The sequence below is a fragment of the Pseudopipra pipra genome, chromosome 29, assembly GCF_036250125.1.
Source record: "Pseudopipra pipra isolate bDixPip1 chromosome 29, bDixPip1.hap1, whole genome shotgun sequence".
Classification (NCBI taxonomy): domain Eukaryota; kingdom Metazoa; phylum Chordata; class Aves; order Passeriformes; family Pipridae; genus Pseudopipra; species Pseudopipra pipra.
Window position 1 is genome coordinate 1,473,171 of NC_087577.1, and position 18,277 is coordinate 1,491,447.

General features: G+C 63.6%; 3 protein-coding genes across 4 annotated transcripts in view; 1 reads left to right on the top strand and 2 right to left on the bottom strand.

Moving 5' to 3' along the window:
- The window catches only part of ASH1L (ASH1 like histone lysine methyltransferase), a 66,756-nt gene extending 65,728 nt beyond the window's left edge, over positions 1 to 1,028 (top strand). The window contains exon 28 of the mRNA XM_064638389.1: positions 600 to 1,028. Coding sequence (XP_064494459.1) covers positions 600 to 691 — 92 coding nt within the window. The 3' untranslated portion in view covers positions 692 to 1,028. The remainder of the gene's footprint in view (positions 1 to 599) is intronic.
- Positions 1,029 to 5,028: 4,000 nt separating this feature from the next.
- Positions 5,029 to 12,131, bottom strand: RUSC1 (RUN and SH3 domain containing 1). Of its 2 annotated transcripts, none has more exons than XM_064638656.1 (10): positions 12,053 to 12,131; positions 9,682 to 11,288; positions 9,180 to 9,284; positions 8,724 to 8,800; positions 8,456 to 8,630; positions 8,243 to 8,348; positions 8,104 to 8,150; positions 6,804 to 7,815; positions 6,366 to 6,494; positions 5,029 to 5,685 (listed from the first exon to the last, which is right to left on the bottom strand). In XM_064638656.1, exons 2-10 carry the CDS (start codon positions 11,213 to 11,215, stop codon positions 5,595 to 5,597), a joined length of 3,276 nt encoding a protein of 1,091 aa, XP_064494726.1. In that variant the 5' UTR covers positions 11,216 to 11,288; positions 12,053 to 12,131; the 3' UTR covers positions 5,029 to 5,594. The 2 variants fall into 2 exon arrangements, with proteins under 2 accessions (XP_064494726.1, XP_064494725.1); XM_064638655.1 differs by having other exon boundaries at positions 5,029 to 5,690; positions 12,053 to 12,128.
- Positions 12,132 to 12,261: 130 nt separating this feature from the next.
- FDPS (farnesyl diphosphate synthase) lies at positions 12,262 to 15,428 on the bottom strand. The gene is made up of 9 exons (XM_064638657.1): positions 15,218 to 15,428; positions 14,504 to 14,644; positions 14,348 to 14,428; positions 14,131 to 14,253; positions 13,484 to 13,572; positions 13,256 to 13,328; positions 13,056 to 13,133; positions 12,843 to 12,977; positions 12,262 to 12,649 (listed from the first exon to the last, which is right to left on the bottom strand). Exons 1-9 carry the CDS (start codon positions 15,359 to 15,361, stop codon positions 12,449 to 12,451), a joined length of 1,065 nt encoding a protein of 354 aa, XP_064494727.1. The 5' UTR covers positions 15,362 to 15,428; the 3' UTR covers positions 12,262 to 12,448.
- Between the last annotated feature and the right edge of the window lie 2,849 nt (positions 15,429 to 18,277).

An 18,277-nucleotide genomic window follows, 5' to 3' on the forward strand; every position in this document is an offset into this window, starting at 1 on the left:
CGTATAATATTTTTGTATAATATTTTTAATAATATTTTTGTATAAATATTTTTAATAACCCCCCCCATCATTCCAAATGTTTACAACTGGGGAACTAACAGATATGCCAAAGAAGAGAATTTGGAGAGTCTCTTTTGACCTTTTATGAGCTTTCCTTGGGTTCTGAGCACCTGCTGGAGGTGTTGTCTGAGCTGTGGGTGCTCTGGTTAAATGTGCTCTGCTTTCAGTTTTAAAGCCTGGGATGAGCCCTGTCCAGTCTCTTCCATGTCCTGGCAGTGCCCAAACAGTCATGGACTGATGAATAATCAGGGCTGGGAGGTCTTTGGGGGTTGTCTGGTCCAGCCAAGGATAAGGGCTGAATTCAGTCTCGGGTGTTTTGGACATATTTGGATATTGGATATCAGTGTGGATGGAAATACCCCTCAAATAACCAGGAATAAAGGAACAGGAAAGCTGCTCCTCGTGTCCAGGACAGGGCTGGACGGGGTGGGGATGGGTCCCAGCTTGGACTCGACGGTCCAGGGGGTGTTTTCCCCCCTTCCCGCTGGTGCAGCAATTCCCACTCCCCCTTTTTCACCCCGGCCTGTGTTTCCTTGCAGCCATCGACGTCACGTACTTGCTGGAGGAGGGATCGGGCAGGAAACTGCGGCGCCGCACCCTGAGCATCCCCGAGAGCAGCTTCAGGAAGTGACGGCGGGGCCACCCCAGCTCGGGGGCTGTGACCTGGGGGGCTGCCGAGCCCCGGGAGCCGCGGCCCGACCTCCTCCGAGCCGGCCCAGGGGGAGGAGGCGGCAGCGAACGGACAGAACTACAAACAGCAGCACTTAAAGGGGCCGGGGCGTCGCCCTGCCCTGCTCTGCAGTGCTCTTGGTGTGTGTGTTGGTGGGCGTGCCTTGTATTGATGTTAGGTACTGAGGAAACCTCGTGGTTATATTGTCCAGGATGGTCAAATTTAATTTATTTTTTGCTTGATATTCCCACTCAGAGGAAAAAAACAAACAAAAAAATAATAATAAAAAAAAAAGAAATTTGAAAAAAAAAAAAAAAGAGAGAGAGAGAAAAAACTGGGGAGGTGAGAGGAAAAAAAAGGACTGAGTTACTCTGAGGGGGGTGTTCCCCACGGTCACTGAGGACCTGTGGCTGCACCAGCACCGCCAGGGAAGGGAATCCAGAGGGGAGGGGAGAGGCCCAGTGGCTCAGAGTGAAAGGCTGCCCCAGAAAAGCCCCTGATTTGCACAAGTTCCAAGAAGAGCAAGCCCGGGGTCGCCGTGGGCCGGGCCCTGTGCTCTGTGCCAGGGAGGAGCGGGGCAGGAGCGCTGGGATGAGGCACCAGGAGCGCTGGGATGAGGCACCGGCTGTGCAGGGGGGAGGGGAGGGAGGGGCGGGGCCTGAGGGTTTTTTTCGGGGTTGTTTTCGTTCTTTTGGGTTTTTTTTCCCCCCCGCTTTTTTTCCTGCAGAGGAGTTTTCTGAGAAGCGAGTCGGATCCTGACGCCGCCGTTGCCGTTGGTTCTTTTTTGGATAAGCTGTGGTTTTCTTGTGTGTCTCGTGTGTTGTGCAAATTTAAAAAAAAACCTGTTGGGAAGGAAAAAAAAAAAAAGGAAAAAAAAAGGAAAAAAAAAATGACAAAAACAAGGACAAAAAAAAAAAAAAAAGAACTACAAACCCAAGGAACCCTTCACTCCGTGCCCGTCAGGCAGTATCCGAGCGAGTGTTTGTCGTGAGCTGTAGAATATATCGATGCTAACACTACCCTCGTGTGCTGGTGGACAGCTGAACGTCCTGGCCAGGGGTCCCACCCCATTCCCACCCCCGTTATCCCAAAATCCCGGAGCCCCCGGGGCGGGATGGGGGGTGGGAGGCACCCGCTGCCCCTGGACGTGGCTTTGCTTTCCTGTCTCAGACGTACACATGCATATAAACAGTCCTGTTTTAGGTGTTCTTATAAGAAATCCAGTTTTTAATGTGCCAAGTTGTATATATCTGCTGCGTGGATGTAAAGCAATACCGTAGTTACATGTTCCTTTTTATGGACCAAGCTCGTCCTACTGTACATTCTTGTTATTATTATAATTATTTTACTCTTAGTGGAACATGACTCATTCCATTAACTTTTACGTGTTGATTTCAAAAGAGGAGGAACAAAAAAAAAAAAATAAGAAAAAAAAAAGGCAAAAAAAAAAGCAAAAAAAAGGGAAAAAAAAAAGGAAAAAAAAAAGAAAGGAGAAAAAAAAACCCCTTTGAGAAAAAAAAATATTTTATTAAAAAAAAAAAAGAAATAAGAAAATAGTTTGGAATATTTTCTTACTGTAGAGAAGCACTGTACAGTACCAGGAACCCTGAGTATAAAATACTCGTGCGTGTAGTAGGAATATCGCATGTCCAGACCCTCGAGTTGTCTCATTTAGTTTCAAACAGAAAAAAAAAAAAAAATCATTGTCTCCAATGGTGTTAAACACTAAAAAAAGTTTTTAAAAAAAAAAATTAAAAAAAATAAAGTGCGTACAGAAGCGAGACACTAGCTCTGTCATTTTATCTTTCTTTTGTTGAAAGACTAAACGAAATGTTTTTTAGACAATCAAATGTTAGGTAAGTGCAAAAGAACTTGTTTTTTCTTACTGGTGTAGAAATTAATGACTTTTTTTATTTTTCGGTTATTTTATAATACTGAGCAGACCCGTTGTGTCCCCAGGATCGCCGCCGGAGCCAGGAAGCACTACGTTACTGCAAATAGAGCTGAACCTTAGTCTGCATGGGTGTAGGCTGTGTGATTGCTGAAAATAAATGCTGCTAATATATTTCCTTTTTACAAAGCATATCTAAATAGATCATTGTTTTGATGTTAATCTTTGTAAATTATGTATTACCAATTTTAACATTGGATGTAATTGCATAAAAAGCCTGCATCTCAATCCTGAGAGTCTAGTATTAAATGGAAAAAAAATCTTTTCCTACGGCTGGCTCGGGGGGTTTTCTTTGCCGTGGTGGGTGGGGTGGGGATGGATCTGGACAGGCTGGATCCACGGGGTGAGGGACAAGGGCCAGGAGCTGCCCTTGGGTCACAACAACCCCGGGGAACGCTCCGGGCTGGGGGAGGAGGGGCTGGGAAAGCTGGGAAAGGCCCTGGAGGTGCTGGTGACAGAGGCTGGACGTGAGCCCAGGTGGGCAGGGGGGGCAGTGGCTGGACGTGAGCCCAGGTGGGCAGGGGGGGCAGTGGCACCTCTGGAGCAGCCCCGGTGGCCACAGGGCCAGGGCAGTGCCGGGCACCTCAAACTCTGGGGGCAGTTTTGGGGCCCTCACGACAAGGAGGATGTGGAGGGGCTGGAGCGTGTCCAGGGAAGGGAACAGAGCTGGGAAGGGGCTGGAGCAGCAGGAGGGGCTGAGGGAGCTGGGGGGGGCTCAGCCTGGAGAAAAGGAAGCTCAGGGGGGACCTTCTGGCTCTGGAATTCCCTGACAGGAGGGGGGAGCCGGGGGGAAATCAGGCTCTGCTGCCAGGGAACAAGGGACAGGAGGAGAGGGAACGGCCTCCAGCTGTGCCAGGGGAGGGTCAGGTTGGACATGAGGAGGAATTTCCTCCTGGAAAGGGTTGTTAAGGATTGGACTGGGCTCCAGGGAGGTGGGGGAGTCCCCACCCCTGGATGTGTCCAAGGAAGGAGTGGACGTGGCACTGAGTGCTCTGGGCTGGGGGACAAGGTGGGGATGGGGCACCTCGGTGATCCTGGAGGTGTTTTCCAGCCTTAATGATTCTGTGATTCTTTGAGTCCACGATCCCAGGGCTCTGAGGGTCTGTCCTTGCCCTGGCTTGACCTCCTGCTGCACTCCAGCTCCAATTCCCACTCTCCCAAGGCACTGCCCCAGCTCCCAAACACCCACGTGCTGGGTGGGTGGTGGCACTTTGGAGGATTTAATCTGGTACCAGTGGCTCTGCTGTGGTGCAGAAGTGGCAGGAGGGACAACGGCAGCACAGTCCCCGTGTGGGGTTGGAGGGTGCACAGCCACAGACAGGATGGGACAGGAACCATTAAATCCACAAATTCTGTTCCCAGGATATAAATCCTGGTGCCTGACTCTCTATGGCCATGAAAACGCTGGCCTTGACCCCTACACTCACCTTCCTTCTAAACCCGAGGCCTCAGCCAGGCCTTGCAGGGCTGTTTAATTAAAAAAAAATAGAAATACCGTCTGGCTCCTTCCCCTCCTGGTGTGACCCCATTTCCAAGTCCAGGAGCAGCTGTGGGTTTCAATCAAACCTCCTCGAGGCGAGTCGAGTAACATTCCAATTAGGATATGATGTCCCTCGTCTGAGTAAAAATTCCAGAGAGGGAAGTGAGAAGGAGAACAGAATAAAAGGAGAGCGGCTCTGTCCTGACAGCAGGTCCCAGCCCGGGCGCTGACACAGCGGCTCTTTGCCACCCAAATGGGAGCTCAGAGGGGTGAAATGTGGCTCCTGGCCATGGGAGGGAGCAGAGGCCCAAATCTGCCTCTGGGACGAGCGGCTGCCCTTGTGTGGCCCCTCCCCGGGCGCTCCCCGGCTCGGCCACGTCTCCCTTTTACTGGGGAGCCCGGTACGAACTGTGAGTCCTGGGGCGACATCACAAGCAATGAAAAAAAAACCGAAAAAAAATAAAAATCGGAGCCATCCAGCCCCTCCTGACATCCTGTGGCAGTGAGAGGATTAGTTTAAGTTGAACAAACAACCGAACCAACCGACCTGGACCATTCCCGGCGCTGTGCAGCTCCCAGTGCGTGGGGCTGCTCCCCAGCAGCCAAACTGGCGAGTGTTTCTCCAGGACTATTCCTGGCTGCAGTCGCCTCATCCCACGCTGTGGAGGAGCCTGGGCACCTTCTGCCGGGGTGTGAGGCCTCCCCACGCTCCCTGGCTGCTGTCCCAGCACCAGCACAGCCCTGGCACCCCCCGGCTGCTCCCACGGGAGCATCTCCAGCGTGGCCAGCCCGGCCCACCCACAGTGGGATGTGCCACGTGGCCGCTCCCAGCCCTCCCAGCCCCAGTGATCCATTTACACAGGCGGACACGTGAGTCACAACCTTTATTTCCAGCCTTTTCCCAGTGGAACAAGCTCATTCCTGTGGTTACAACTTATGTACAGAGTGCTGGGGCAGCGCGAGGCCGGCCGGGGCCACCGGGGCAGAGCGGGACACGTGGAGGTGGCAGCAGAGGCAAGACAGGATGGCATGGAGATAACACACAGGGCTGTGAGTGCCCAGGCAGGGACAGGGCTCGTCCCCGGCCTGGCACAGGCGTGGGCAGCAGCTGAGGAACCGTGAGCCAGTTCCCGAGGAGGGGCCCGGAGCGGTGCCGGCAGACGGGACGTCATGCGGAGGAGCAGCAGGGACGGGCACAGGGCCGGGTCCCCTGGGAGCCGCCAGCCCCGGGGGTGGTGAAGCCCCAGAGGAGGTGAAGCCCCGAAGGTGACAAAGCCCTGGAAGTGGTGAAGCCGCGGCAGGAGGCGTCCCTTCCCCGCTCCGCCAAGCTCAGCCGCTTCCTCGGGTCTCCTCCGCCTCCTCACAAAATCAGGGACGTGTAACCAACAGGAACGAGGCCGGTGCTGTTTCCATGGCAGCAGCGGATCCAGTCTTCATCCACGGTGGAGAGCAGCTGCAGGATGTCCCCTTTTTGGAAGCTCAGGTGCCCGTCGGCAGTGCCCGTGTGGTCGCACAGTGCCCGAACTGCCCTGCACCACAATCACCATCGGGGACTCGCCTCCCCAGGGACCCCGAGGACCCCCAGGGCTCCCACAGCATTCGGGGGGGGGGGGGGTTGATGCTCATGTGAGGAGCTGGTGACCCCCTCCTTAGGCAGAGGTGCCACCTGAAGAGGGATCTGAGCAAGGATGTCCTGCCAAGCAGACCCCGGGATGGGGAGCAGAGTGGGAGCAGCTCTGGGGCAGAGGGGGTGGGGACATCAGGGCCAGGGCCAGCGAGGGCTGGGGAGGAGGGAAGCAGCCAAACACGGTTTGGGGTGGCCACACACCCGCCCTGCTCTCTCGGACACAGCACTGCTGCTGTTCTGACCTGCCATGACCCGGCCAGAGCTGCCACAGGGTTGCCCCAAACGAGCTGCCACGAATCCACAAAATCCACGGGAAAACGCTAAAAAATTCCCCACAAAAATATCTGGGAAAAACAACCGATCCCAGGTGGGCAGAGCCACGGGATGGGGATCCTCGGGGGGTGCAGGAACAGAGTGGGTGACGTGGAGTGGTGCCTTTCACTTAGGGAGATGTGTGGGACCCCCAGACCTTGTGTGGGACCCCCAGGCCCTGTCCGGGAGCAGCCCTGGCTCCCCCCCCCCCCGAAAAACCCACCACCAGCTTCCCAGCCCTGGATACAACCATGTCCTGCCTCACCTCTGGGCCTGGGGAGGGGGGGCCGTGCTCCTCTCCGGCTGTTCCTGAGCGCGGGTCCTGTCGGGCGCCAGCCCCTTCACCACCCCGGCCAGGACCCGAGGGCTGGGGGACAGCCAGTGGGACGGTCTCCTGCCACAAAGCAAAGGCAGCCACAAGCTCACCTGGGAGCTTTTCCATCCTGGACAGCCCTGCTCAGACTGTTCTGCTGATCTGGGGCGGGGAAGGACCCAATAAAGCACCGCCAGGAGCTGCTTCTGCTCCACAGGACTGGGAGCAATGGCAGCAGCACTTGGGACACTCCCTAATCCCAGGAGCACAAACCCGGGACAAGGGGCAGTAAAAGACCCCTGAGAGGCCGGTGGGGAGCTCTCCATGGGACAGAAACCTTTCCTCAGCAAACACCACTTCCCACCTCTGCCTGCCCAAGCTGGGTCTTACCTGGACCTGGCCAAGACGGTGTCAGGACTGGGGGGGAAGCTCCTGGATGAGGGGCTGGTGGCTCCAAAGAGCCGGCCCAGCCAGCTGCCCTTGTCAGGACCAGGACCACCCAACCCTGGGCCAGAAGGTGCTGCCGGGTTCCCGTTGGCACGAGGCTCTGGGGAAAGATCCAGGAGCTTCTCTCCAGCAGTGGGATCATCCAGCTTGGGTGCTCCAGCTCCGGTGGGCAGGACGAGGTCTTCAGGGGAAGAGGTCCCCGAGGTGTCAGTGCTGCTGCTGGGCTTTGGGCCGGAGCGTTCAGGGACAGCTTTGGTCTGTAGGAGCTGCAGCTCTGTCCCTCCAGCCTCGCTCAGGAGCGTTTGGGATTGCGCAGCCTGGCCGGGGCTGGGATCCCCCGCGCTCCCCCGCAGCTTCGTCCACCACACCAAGGGGAACTTCTCCTTGCTGGGAGCACTGTAAATCCTGGAGGACTGGCTCAGCTGGCCCCACCAGCCACTGAGGCCGGTCCCGGTGCCCCCAGAGCCCTCCTCGGGCCCGTGGCTCTGCGGGGGTCCCTCAGCTCCCCGCAAAGCGCGGCTGAGCTGGTCCCCCCAGCGCAGCACGTGCTGCAGGGTTTGGTGCAGGGCAGCCCCCACCGGGGGGGCAGGGACCAGCCCACCCATGGTCGCTTGGGGCCGGGCCCTCGTGCTGCCCCCTGCACCCCCCACCCTCCCCAGGGCGTCGGGGGGGGTCTCATCTTCCAGGCTGTTCCCGGCAGCGCCGCCCCGGCCCTCCGGAGACGCTGCCCCCCGAGCGGGAACGGGGTGATGGGGAGGGGACAGTGGCGACTCCAACCGCCGGGACAAGGGCCGGACGTCCACGGAGAGGTGGTGGTGCTCAAAGAGCAGGTCCAGGTGGAAGGTCAGCACCGAGAGGGGCTGGATGAGCAGCAGCAGTTCGTCGGCGAGGTGGGGAAGGGGGCCTTGGCTCAGGGCGAAGAAGGCCGTGGGTGAGTAGAGCACGGAGATCACACCTGGGAGACAAGGACGGGCTGGGCAGGGGCAGAACGACCTGTCCTTGCCACCCCCCTTCCCAGAGCCAGCTGGGATGTCCCAGTCAGTCAGACCACCTTCTGTGCTCAAGATGCTCCATGGAAAATGATGCCCTGATCCATTGTGGAAACCCCAGCAGAGCATGGAACCCCCAGCTATGATCCCTGATCCCCTGATCCACTACAGAAACCCCAACCCCAGTGTGGGATTCTCAGCCTGGTAGGTGTGGGAGGGCTTGGATGGGGAGCTCACGGGCACTGTGTCCTTACCTGGGCTCTTCTGCAGGTGAGAGATCCACAGCTCCAGCTGTTTAATGCTAAATAAGACAAAGGGAACCCAAATTAGAGCCCTTGGTAACTGTTCCAACCTGCCACGGCAGCAGGGTCAGAGTGGGGGATCAACACTCACTTCAAAAGGCCAAGGATGAAGGCGTGGAACTTCTGCCTGGTGCTGCTGAGCGGGGCCAGCCCGGCCACGTGCCAGCACAGGGAGTGCAGGGAGCGGGTGTTGGGGCCTGTGGGGTGCAGAGCAGGGACAGTCACTGCTCGGGGCACACACTCCCCCAGCCCGGGCTGGAACAGGACTCCAGGCACCCCCAGGTGCCACCGACCTCACCCCCACCTGTCTTCACAGAGGCTTCCACCACGCTCCAGGGGGAGTTTTTCCTCTGGCCTGTGATAACATCCTTCTGGAACGGCTTCAGCCCGTCCTCCACCAGGGCGTAGAGGGCAGGGCACAGGGTGTGCAGCAGCAGGTACCCCACGTCGGGGCTGAGCCGGCTGTCTCCCAGCTGGGCCTGAGGTGGGGAGGCACAGGGAGAGGGGAGGGATGGGGGGGATCCCTCCCTCGGGGGCTCCCAAAGCCCCTCCTGCCCAGCCCAGCCCCTCACCTTCTGCACCAGGTTCCGTGCGGTGCTGAAGTGGGCGATCACCTTGTCCACGGCGGAGCTGACGGCGACCAGCAGCGCTGCGGGCAGAGGGAGGGATGGACGGAGGGGTCAGCGCGGCGGGACCCACCGGGCACGGGACGGGGACGAGGGACCCGCCGTCCCCACGGGGGACACGGTCGCGGGCGGCCCCACCCGTGTCCTCCGGCCCACCGGGGGCGGGCTGGGCCGGGCCTGGTGCAGGAAGCGCTGCCTGTCCCTGCGCTGTCCCTGCCTGCCTGTCCCTGCCTGTCCCTGCCCCAGCTCAGCGCGGCGGGTGTCCGGGCCCCTCGCAGCCCCGGGGGTCCCGTCCTTCCCCTCCTCCCCCCCCCCGTTCTGTCCATCCCTGCCCGGCCCCGCCGAGGCTCCGGGCAGGACCCGCCCCGGGACGGGCGGCCCCGCAGCCGCGTCCCCCGGTACCTTTCGTGTGCTCCCCGTGGGGCCCCTCGGCGCTGCCCCCGCCGGGCCAGGCGGCTCCAGCGGCGGCTCCAGCGGCGGCTCCAGGGTTGGGCGGCTCGGGCCTGGCTGGAGACAGCGGGGCGGCGGGGTCAGGCGGGGCCGCTGCGGGAGCGCTGCCCGGGGCCGGGGGAGGAGCGGGGACGGCGGCGGGGCCCGGGTCGCTCCGGCTCATGGAGCCCCGGGGCCGGCGGCGGGCGAAGGGCGGCGGGGCCGGGCCGGGCGGCGGGGCCGGGCCCGCGGCGGAGGAAGGGCGCTGGGAGCCGCGGGGCGGAGCGGGGCCGCTCCGGGGCAGCCCCGGCACCTCCCGGGCCGCGTCCCGCCGAGCGCGCCGGGGATGCGGAGGGACCCCCGCGCGTAGGGAAGCGGTGACCCCGGCCGTGCCCGGCCCGGAGCCCCCCGGGATCGCCCCCATCGCCCCTCCGGCAGACACCCCCCGACCCAGCCCGGAGGGACTCAGACTCACCCCCCGTGCAGGTCTCGTCTTCTCTCTGGGCCGCCCCCGGCACGGCGGGAGCTCTGCCGGGACCCCCGAGCCTCCGGACCAGGGCAGCACCCGGTCCCTTCTGCCCCGGGGGCAGCCCCCCCTCCTCCACATCCCCCGGCTGCCCCTCGGCGATGGGCTGCAGGCTGGGCCGGGGTCTCCTCCTCAGCTGGTGGCCGTCGGTGGGGGCCAGCACCGGTCCCCCCGGGGGCGCGGGGGGTCCCCAGCCGGGGGCCGTCCCCGGGGGCGCGGGGGGTCGCTGGGCCTGCTCTGCCCGCTGGCCCTTGGGCTGCCTGGCGGCACTGCGGGACCGCAGCTCCTTGAACGTCGTCACCTCTCTCTGCCGGGGGCCGGGAGGCCTGGCTGGCCCGTCCCGCGGGGGCTGGGGCTGGGGCCGTGCCGGCTCCTGGCCCGCGGTGCTGGAGAGGAGCTCGCTGGGCGGGGGCAGCTCCGTGTCGGGAGAGAACACGATGAGCCAGTCGCTGCGGTCAGCCCTGGCCTGAGCCAGCGCGGGCCCGGCCGCGTTCCTCTTCCTCCTCTGGGCCAGCTCGTGGAAGGAGGTGATGGTCTTCGGGGCCGCGTCTCTGCAGAGCTCACCCGAGCCGGGCTCGGGCTCCGCCGGCCGCGGCTGCTCCGCTCGGTGCCCGCTGAGCATCTGCATCCTCCGCCGGGGCCGGGGGGGCACGGGAGGGGGGACACCCCCAGCCCGGGGCCGCGGCTCCGGGGCACCGCTCGGCATCCCGGGATCCCGGCGTTCCGGCACGGGCGGTGCTGGAGGCGCAGCATCGGGCTCGGGGAGGGGGTTGCAGTTGGGGTCGAGGTCAGCACAGGGGCTGGTGGTCTCCTGTGCTGCTGTGCCGGGAGAGGGCTCGTCGCAGCGGGAGTCGAGCGAGCTGGTGCTGCAGAGGCTGTCCGGGCTCCTCCTGGGTGTCCGGAGCACCGGGGAGTTGTGGTTGGCATCTCTTCCCTCACACGTCCCACCCTGGTCAGCCAGAGACTCGCCATCCTGGACATTTTCTATGGGAATGATGCTGGAGTTATTTTCAGGGGATTGGCACTCTTCTACGGAGAAGCCCTTGCAGTACACGGAGACCGGGGAGTCATCCAAGCTGAAATCGGAGCAGCTACTGACAGAGGAGGAGGAGGAGGAGGAGGAGGAGGAGGAAGCCAAATCACAAGGGGGATCACAAGGGGAAGCCACCTCCTCCTCTTCCTCCTCCCCCCCACTGTGCAGGCAGGGGAAATCCCCTTGCAGTGCCTGGTTCTGGAGCCCGAGCGTCACCGGCTCCGGGCCGTGGGACTCACAACACCGGCACTTCACGGAGGGATTGTTGGAATTGGCGTCCACCGGCTCATGGTTCTCCGGGCAGTGGCTGCAGCCGGTCTGCTCTCCCCCACCCGTGGGACCGTCTGTGTCCTGGAGCTCGGGGTGCCGGGAGAGGTGCAGGCCTAGCGAGATGTGCTGCAGGTGGATGTGGTTGAGGTTGCACAGGAGGCCTTTCTTTGGAGCCAGCATGATGCTGCCTTGCTGGGAGTGCAGGGGCTCCCTGGAGAGCCCCACAGCTTCTGTCTTCAGACCATCCAGCTCCCTGGAAGCACCAAACACCCTCCAGGTCAGGGGAAAATGCAGTGGCACAAACCTGGAGACGCACGGCCAGGGCGAGAGGGACAGCAGTGACCTTGTGGCAGGGCCCAGCTTGGGGTCTGGGAGGGTCAGAGACGGGGATGTGGCCCCAGACAGGGGCTGCCCCGTGGCTTCCCACGGGTCTCAGGGCTCTGCAGCCGGGCAGGAGCTGCAGCCGGCCGCTGGTCCCTGGAGCATGGCCCGGGCGTGATCCCGGGCAGCTCTGGCTGCTCCAGGGCTGGATTCCCTCCAGAGGGTCGGGAGCATCTCGGAGATGCCGTCAAGGAGAAAATGCCCTTGGAGCCTCGGCGTGGCGGGGTGGGGGGTCCCGGCCGGGGGCGGTGGCACCGCGGGCACGCGAGGGCTGGGGCGACCTCGGCTCCGGGAACCGCCGCGGAACCGCCGGGCACGGCCCTACCGGGAGAGAACCCGGCCCCGGGCACCTGCCGGAGGCCGCGGGCAGCGAACGGGCAGCGGAGACCGCGGGCGGGCGGCTCCGGGCATCCGCCGTCCTCGAGCATCCGCCCGCTCCGAGCATCCAGGGCCCCGAGCATCCAGGGCCCCGAGCATCCAGGGCCCCGAGCATCCAGGGCCTTGAGCATCCCTCGGCCCCGGGGATAGGGAGCGGCGCTCCGGGGCGCGGCCGCCCCATCCCCCTCCGTCCCCATCCCCCTCCGTCCCCATCCCCCGCTCCATCCCGGCTCCATCCCCGGCCCCGGCCCCGCTCACCTCGGCGCTGCGGCGGCGAATGCGGCTGCGGGAGTGAGGGAGGAGCCGCGGCCCCGCCACCGCCCGCCGGGAGCCGCCCGGTCCCCGCCCCGCCGGCGGGGGCGGCGCTCCGGGCATCCCCCCCCACCTCGGAAAGCGCCGGGGGGGAGCGACATCCCCATCCCCGCCCTCCAGCCCCGTCCCCGGCCAACAGCAGGCAGCGACGCACCCACAATAACTTATGTTTATTGACACACACGGGCGGGGGGGCGATCGATGAACCCCCCCCGGCCATCCCATCGCACCCTCTAAAACCCGCCCCCGGCCCCACCCAGGGCACGGAGCGGCTCCAGGCGGGGGGTGACGCCCCCCCACCACTCAGCAAAGGCCCGGCAGCCCCCGGCCAGGCCCCCCCCATCATTTCTGCCGCTTGTAGATCTTCTGGGCGAGGCCCAGGAAGATGTCCCGGGGCAGGCGCCGGGCGTGCTGCCCGATCAGCTCCTGCAGCCGCCGGTAGCTGCGCTCCTCGTACTCCCGGAAAGCCGCCTCCAGGCCCAGGGCACTGTAGAGCTCCTTCACCTTCGCCACCTTCTCGGGCTCCTTGCAGCCATAATTCTCCTGAGGAAAACCCAGAGCGAGTCAGACCCAGCCCCAGCCCCAGCCCCAGCTCGCGGCGCTGCTGCTGCTGACGAGGCAGGAGCTTTGTTCTCCCTGCTGCGCTCCCACCCCTCCTGGGTGACAACCCAGGCACTTCAGGTGTGGACTACGGCACCCACACCCCCCTCTCCCGGGTCTGTGATCCCAGATTTACCTCCAGGATCCGCCGCTGCTCCGGCGTGACCCGGCGCAGACACTCCACCACCAACCAGCTGCACTTGTTGTCCTGGATGTCGGTGCCGACCTTCCCCGTCAGGGCAGGGTCCCCGTAGCAGTCCAGGTAATCATCCTGTGCCACCATGGAAATACCTCAGTGCCACAGCCAGCACCTGGCAAAGCACCCCAGGGGCACGGAGCCACCTCCCACCTGGATCTGGAAGTATTCCCCCATCTCCAGCAGGATGGCTTTGGCGTTGTCGTGCTCCTCCTTGCTGTCGATACCAACCTGAGGATGGGGGTGGAATAAAGGGAATAAAGCCTTCCAGCACCTGCCTTCCAGCACGTGCCCTCCTGGGCAGCCCCCCACGGGGGTGAGGCCCCTCCTGAGCCAGCTCCCACCACACTCACCATGTACATGGCAGCGGCCACGGGGAGGTAGAAGGAGTAAAACGCCGTCTTGTACTTCACAATGGCCTTGTACCTGCAGCAGAGGAACCAGGCTCAGCCCCAAGGCCCGAGCTCTGCAGCTTGGGGCCAGCAGGGACCAGCAGCTCCCCCAAAATGAGCCCCTGGATCAGGTCGAGGCCACAGCACGGCCAGGAAGGAGCCACAGCTCTGCCCCCCCGTCCCCGTTACCGCTGCTCGCTGAAGCGGCTCAGATCCACCCGGGACACAGGAGCAGTGATGAGGTCCAGCATCTGCCCCAGCTCCGTCCGGTAGCCCGTCTGGAGAGGAGAGAAAGGATTTGTGGCCTCGTTACAGCCTCCCAGCATTTAAAGGGGCTGATAAAAGACAGGGAGAGTGACTTTTTACATGGGCAGAAGAGACAGGATGAGGGGGGGATGGTTTTAAACTCAAAGAGGAGAGATTTAGATGAAGTATTATGAAGAAATCCTTCCCTGTGTGGGTGGTGAGGCCCTGGCACAGGTTGCCCAGAGAAGCTGTGGCTGCCCCTGGATCCCTGGAAGGCCAGGCTGGAGCAACCTGGGATAGTGGAAGGTGTCCCTGGCCACGGCAGGGAGTTCGGAATGAGATGAGATTTAAGGTCCCTCCCAACCCAAAGCAACGAGTGATTCCATCCACTGATGCTTATGGATTTTTTGGATTTATTCCCCCCACAGCAAAGCCCCAACAGCACAGTGCAGACCCTGAGCCCTGTGGGGTCAGAAGGAAGGCTGCATGCCCGGCAGGACACCCAGGAACACTCTCAAGACCCACAAACCTCCATAAAGGGCCCAGGCCCCGGGAAATGCCACCAAGAGGGAGTTGGGAGCCAGGCTCACCTGCAGGAAGAGCTCCAGCAGGTGAAGGTAGTAGGGCTTGCCCCCGCAGTACTTCTTCAGCAGCCGGTACACCGAGGACTCCAGGAGGAAGGCGTCGTTGATGGCATCCAACCCGATCCCCTCCTGCACCAGGAGCGCAGGGAGAGGTGTCACAAAGCTCCTCTGACCCCCACAGGACCCCCCTCAGAGACATCAAGGGGCTCCTTAGGGCTCTCACCCTCTTGTACCAGCAGGGGTGCCCGCGGCGGGTCAGGGACTCGTCCATGATGTCGTCGGCCACCAGGAAAAAGGCTTGGAACTGCGGGAGGCCGGGTTAGGGGCGGGGCAGGGGGGTGCCCAGGGGGTGCCCTCCCGGGGGGGTCCCGCCTCTCACCAGCTCGATGCACCAGCCCACGGCCAGGGCGCAGCGGAGGCTCTCGGGGTCCCGCTGCCCCGGCCCCGCCAGCTGCCGGAACGCGGCGACCACCGTCATCCCGCGGTTGCACTTCCCGCCGGGCACGTTGTACTCCAGCACCTGCGGGAGCGCAGGGACGCGGGCAGCGCCTGCCCGCAGCCCCCCGACCCTCCCCCCGTGCCCCCGCGCCCGCCGCCCCCCAACCCTTGTCCGTCACCCCCGACCCACCGCCCCCCGACCCCATGCCCTGCCCGCAGCCCCCCGACCCTGTCCCGTTTCCCCCCCGACACTACCCCGTCTTCTCCCGACCCTCCGACCCCGACCTTTGCCCTGCCCACCGCCCCTCAACCCTGGCCCGTCTCCCCCGACCCCTGCTCGCTCCCTGACCCTTGCCCTGCCCACCGCCTCCCGTCCCTGTCCTGTCTTCCCCCGACCCACCGCACCCCGACCAGGTCCCCTCTCCCCTTGACCTCGATCCCATCCCACCGCCCCCGGCCCCCCGGCCCCGACCCTCCGCCCCCCGGCCCTTGCCTTGCCCACCGCCCCCGCGACCCTGGCCCGTCACCCCCCGACCCTCCGCCCTCCTTGTCCTGCCCGCAGCCCCCGACCCTGGCCCGTCACCCTGACCCGTCGTCCCCCGACTCCATCCCGTTGCCCCCCGACCCTCCCGCCGCCCCTCGTCCCCGCGCTCACCTCCTTGAGCCTCGCCACGGCGTCCCCCACCTCCGGGTGGCCCAGCCCATCCTCCGTGAGGTCGCGGACGATCTGCGGGAAGAAGGCGGCGAACTCCTCTCTCTCGGCCGCCCCGGAGCCGCCGCTGCCGCCGGTGCCGTTCATGGTACCCCGTGCGCGGACCCGCCGCCCGCGGACCCTCAGGCCCCGCTGGCCCCGCCCCCCCGCGCGGGGCACGCCGGGACTCGCAGTCCCGGCTCACGGGCGAGGCCGCTGGCTGGGCGGCCGCCGGGACTACAACTCCCGGCGTGTCCCGCGCAGGGGGCGGGGCCGGCGGGGTGGTCGCGGAGCGGTGCCCATTGGTTCGTTTCATCGTGCGAGGATGAGCCCAAGCGGGATGAGCCAATAGAAGCGCGGCGGGGGCGGGACGGACGCAGGTGATTGGTGGAGAGGGGGAATGGAGCGAGAGCCCGGTTGGAGTGCGGAGGTGGGAAGGAGCGGGGCCAATAGGCTGAGGGGCGTGGGTGATGGGTCGATGGGCGGGGCTAAGGTTAAGGGCGGGGCTTCGTGGGCGGGGCCAGACAGGTACCTGGCAGGTGACAGGTGTGCGCTGGGGCTGGGAGGGGGGAGCTGGGGGAATGCCCTACAGGGATAGGGTGCGGCGCAGTTATGGGGTTCCATACAGGTGTGGCGTGCAGCACAGGTGTGGGGTTCCATACAGGTGTGGTGTGCAGCACAGGTGTGGGGTGCAGTGCAGTTATGGGGTCCCATACAGGTACGGGGCGCAGTGCAGGTGTGGGGCGCTGTACAGGTATGGGGTGCCATGTAGTTGACCCGTTCTGTGGGTGCGGGATGCCCTGCAGATGTGGAGGGCAGTGCAGGTATATAGGGTGCCATAGAGATGTGGGGTGCCATACAGGTATGTGGTGCCTTACAGGTGTGGGATGCCGTGCATTTGGCACGTTCTGTGCGTGTGGGGAGCCGTGCAGATTTGGGGTACAGCACAAGTATGTCGTGCAGCACAGGTATGGGGTGCAGCACAGGTATGGGGTGCAGCACAGGTGTGGGGTGGAGCACAGGTGTGGGTGCTGTGCAGGTGGAGCGCACCACCCACCTATGTGAGCGGGCGAGACCCCGAGTGCTGGGGGTGTCCAGCTCCTCACTGACCCCCGAGGGGACCCAGCAGGCGTGACCTGGGTGGGCACACGCAGTGGCCCCTTCCCCGGCCGCTGCCCGCAGCTCCTGCCCCAGCCTCCGCCCCGCAGATTGGCATCCGCCCCGAATCCCCCCGAATCCCCTAATCCCGGCTCACCCGAGTTAATTAATCCCTCCGTGGCGCCCGCTAATCCCCCTCCCCGCAGCCGGGGGCGCGGGGGCTCGGGGCAGAGTCACCGACCCCCCAGGGACAGGCGTCCTTGGGGACCTGGCACCGGGGGCGGGCAAGGGGGCTCTACTCTCAACCCCCAGGGCTCTGCTCTCACCCCCGGGGCGGGCAGCGGGACTCTGCCCGCATCCTCTGCACGGCTCTGTCCGTGCCCTCGGGGCTCTGCCCTCATCCCCGAGGCTCTGCGGGGCTTCCGCACTTCCAGGGATCTGCCCTCAACCCCGAGGCTCTCTCCACATTTCTGGGGCTCTGTCCGTACCCCCGGGGCTCTGCCCTCACCCCCTGGGCTCTGTCCGTACCCCCGGGGCTCTGACCTCACTCCCGGGGCTCTGTCCGTACCCCCAGGGCTCTGCCCTCACCCTGGGGCTCTGTCCGTACCCCGGGGCTCTGTCGTGCCCTGGAACGCCGGTCCCTGCCCCGCCACCTCAGCCGATGGGGCGCGGGACACAGGCTGGATGGAATAGCACTGGGATAGGAACAGGACATGGGACGTTGGGCGGAGTTCATTCCCAAGGAATGCTCTTTCGGCCCTCGGCAGCCCCGCGGAGCAGCTCGGGGCCGGGCAGCCCCCGTGCCCCCTTAATCGGGCTGGCTGCGGGGTAATCTGAAATAATCAAATTAGAGAGAAACCGCTAATCAGCGCTGAGCTCATCGTGTGTCACGGAGCCTAATTGCTGGGGGGGGGGCAGGGGGGCTGCCAGCAGTGCCCTGCGGGCAGGGGCTGCCCCGGGGATGCGGGGCTGCCATGGGGAGAGTCGGCTGGGCACGGGGGGGTGGCACCTGTGTCCTGCCTATGACTGCATCCTGCCTGCACCAGCATCCTGCCTGTGCCCTGCCTGCCTCCTGCCTATGACTGTGTCCTGTGTGCACCCACATCCTGCCTGTGCCCTGCCTTCACTCCTGCCTGTGCTTGCCTGTGTCCTGACTGCACCTGGGCCTTGCCTGCCTCCTGCCTATGCCTGTGTCCTGCCCATGTCCAGCTTGTGCCTGTGTCCTGCCTTCACCCTGCCTGTACCTGTGTTCTGCTTGCACCCTCATCCTGCCTACACTTGTGTCCTGCCTGCACCTGTGTTCTGCCTGCACCTTCATCCTTCCTGAGCCCTGCCTGTACCTGCATCCTGCCTGTGTCTGTGTTCTGCCTGTGCCCTGCCTGAGTCCTGCCCATGCTTGCCTCCTGCCTGCACCTGCATCCTGCCTGTGCCCGTGTCCCGCCTGTGCCCAAGTCCTGCCTGCAACTGAGTTCTGCCTGCACCTACACCCTGCCTGTGTCCTACCTACATCTGCACCCTATCTGCATTTGTGGCTTGCCTGTGTCCTGCCTGTCCTTGTGTGCTGCCTGTGTCCCTGTCCTGTCTGCCCCCACATCCTGCCTGCCCCTTGCCTGTGCCACGCTGGGGGTGCAGGCAGGGCACACCTGAGCCCCGAACCCCGTGCCAGGTGAGAGGCAGAGCAAACACGGGCAGGGCCGCGGCTCCCCGGCCCACCTTGCACTGTGTGACCTTCATTTAATCACGTTAATGCCTCGAGTCTGCTCTGCAATCAAACCTGCCCCTCCCCCCCGTTAATAAAGGGAAGGGAGATGGAAGGGGAAAATAACCAAAGATTAAACATTAATCTCCCCGGGGCCGAAAGTGATCGGGGTGGGCGGGAGGGGACCTGTAGCCTTTGGGCTCCTGCTGTGCCTCCCGGGTCTGTGG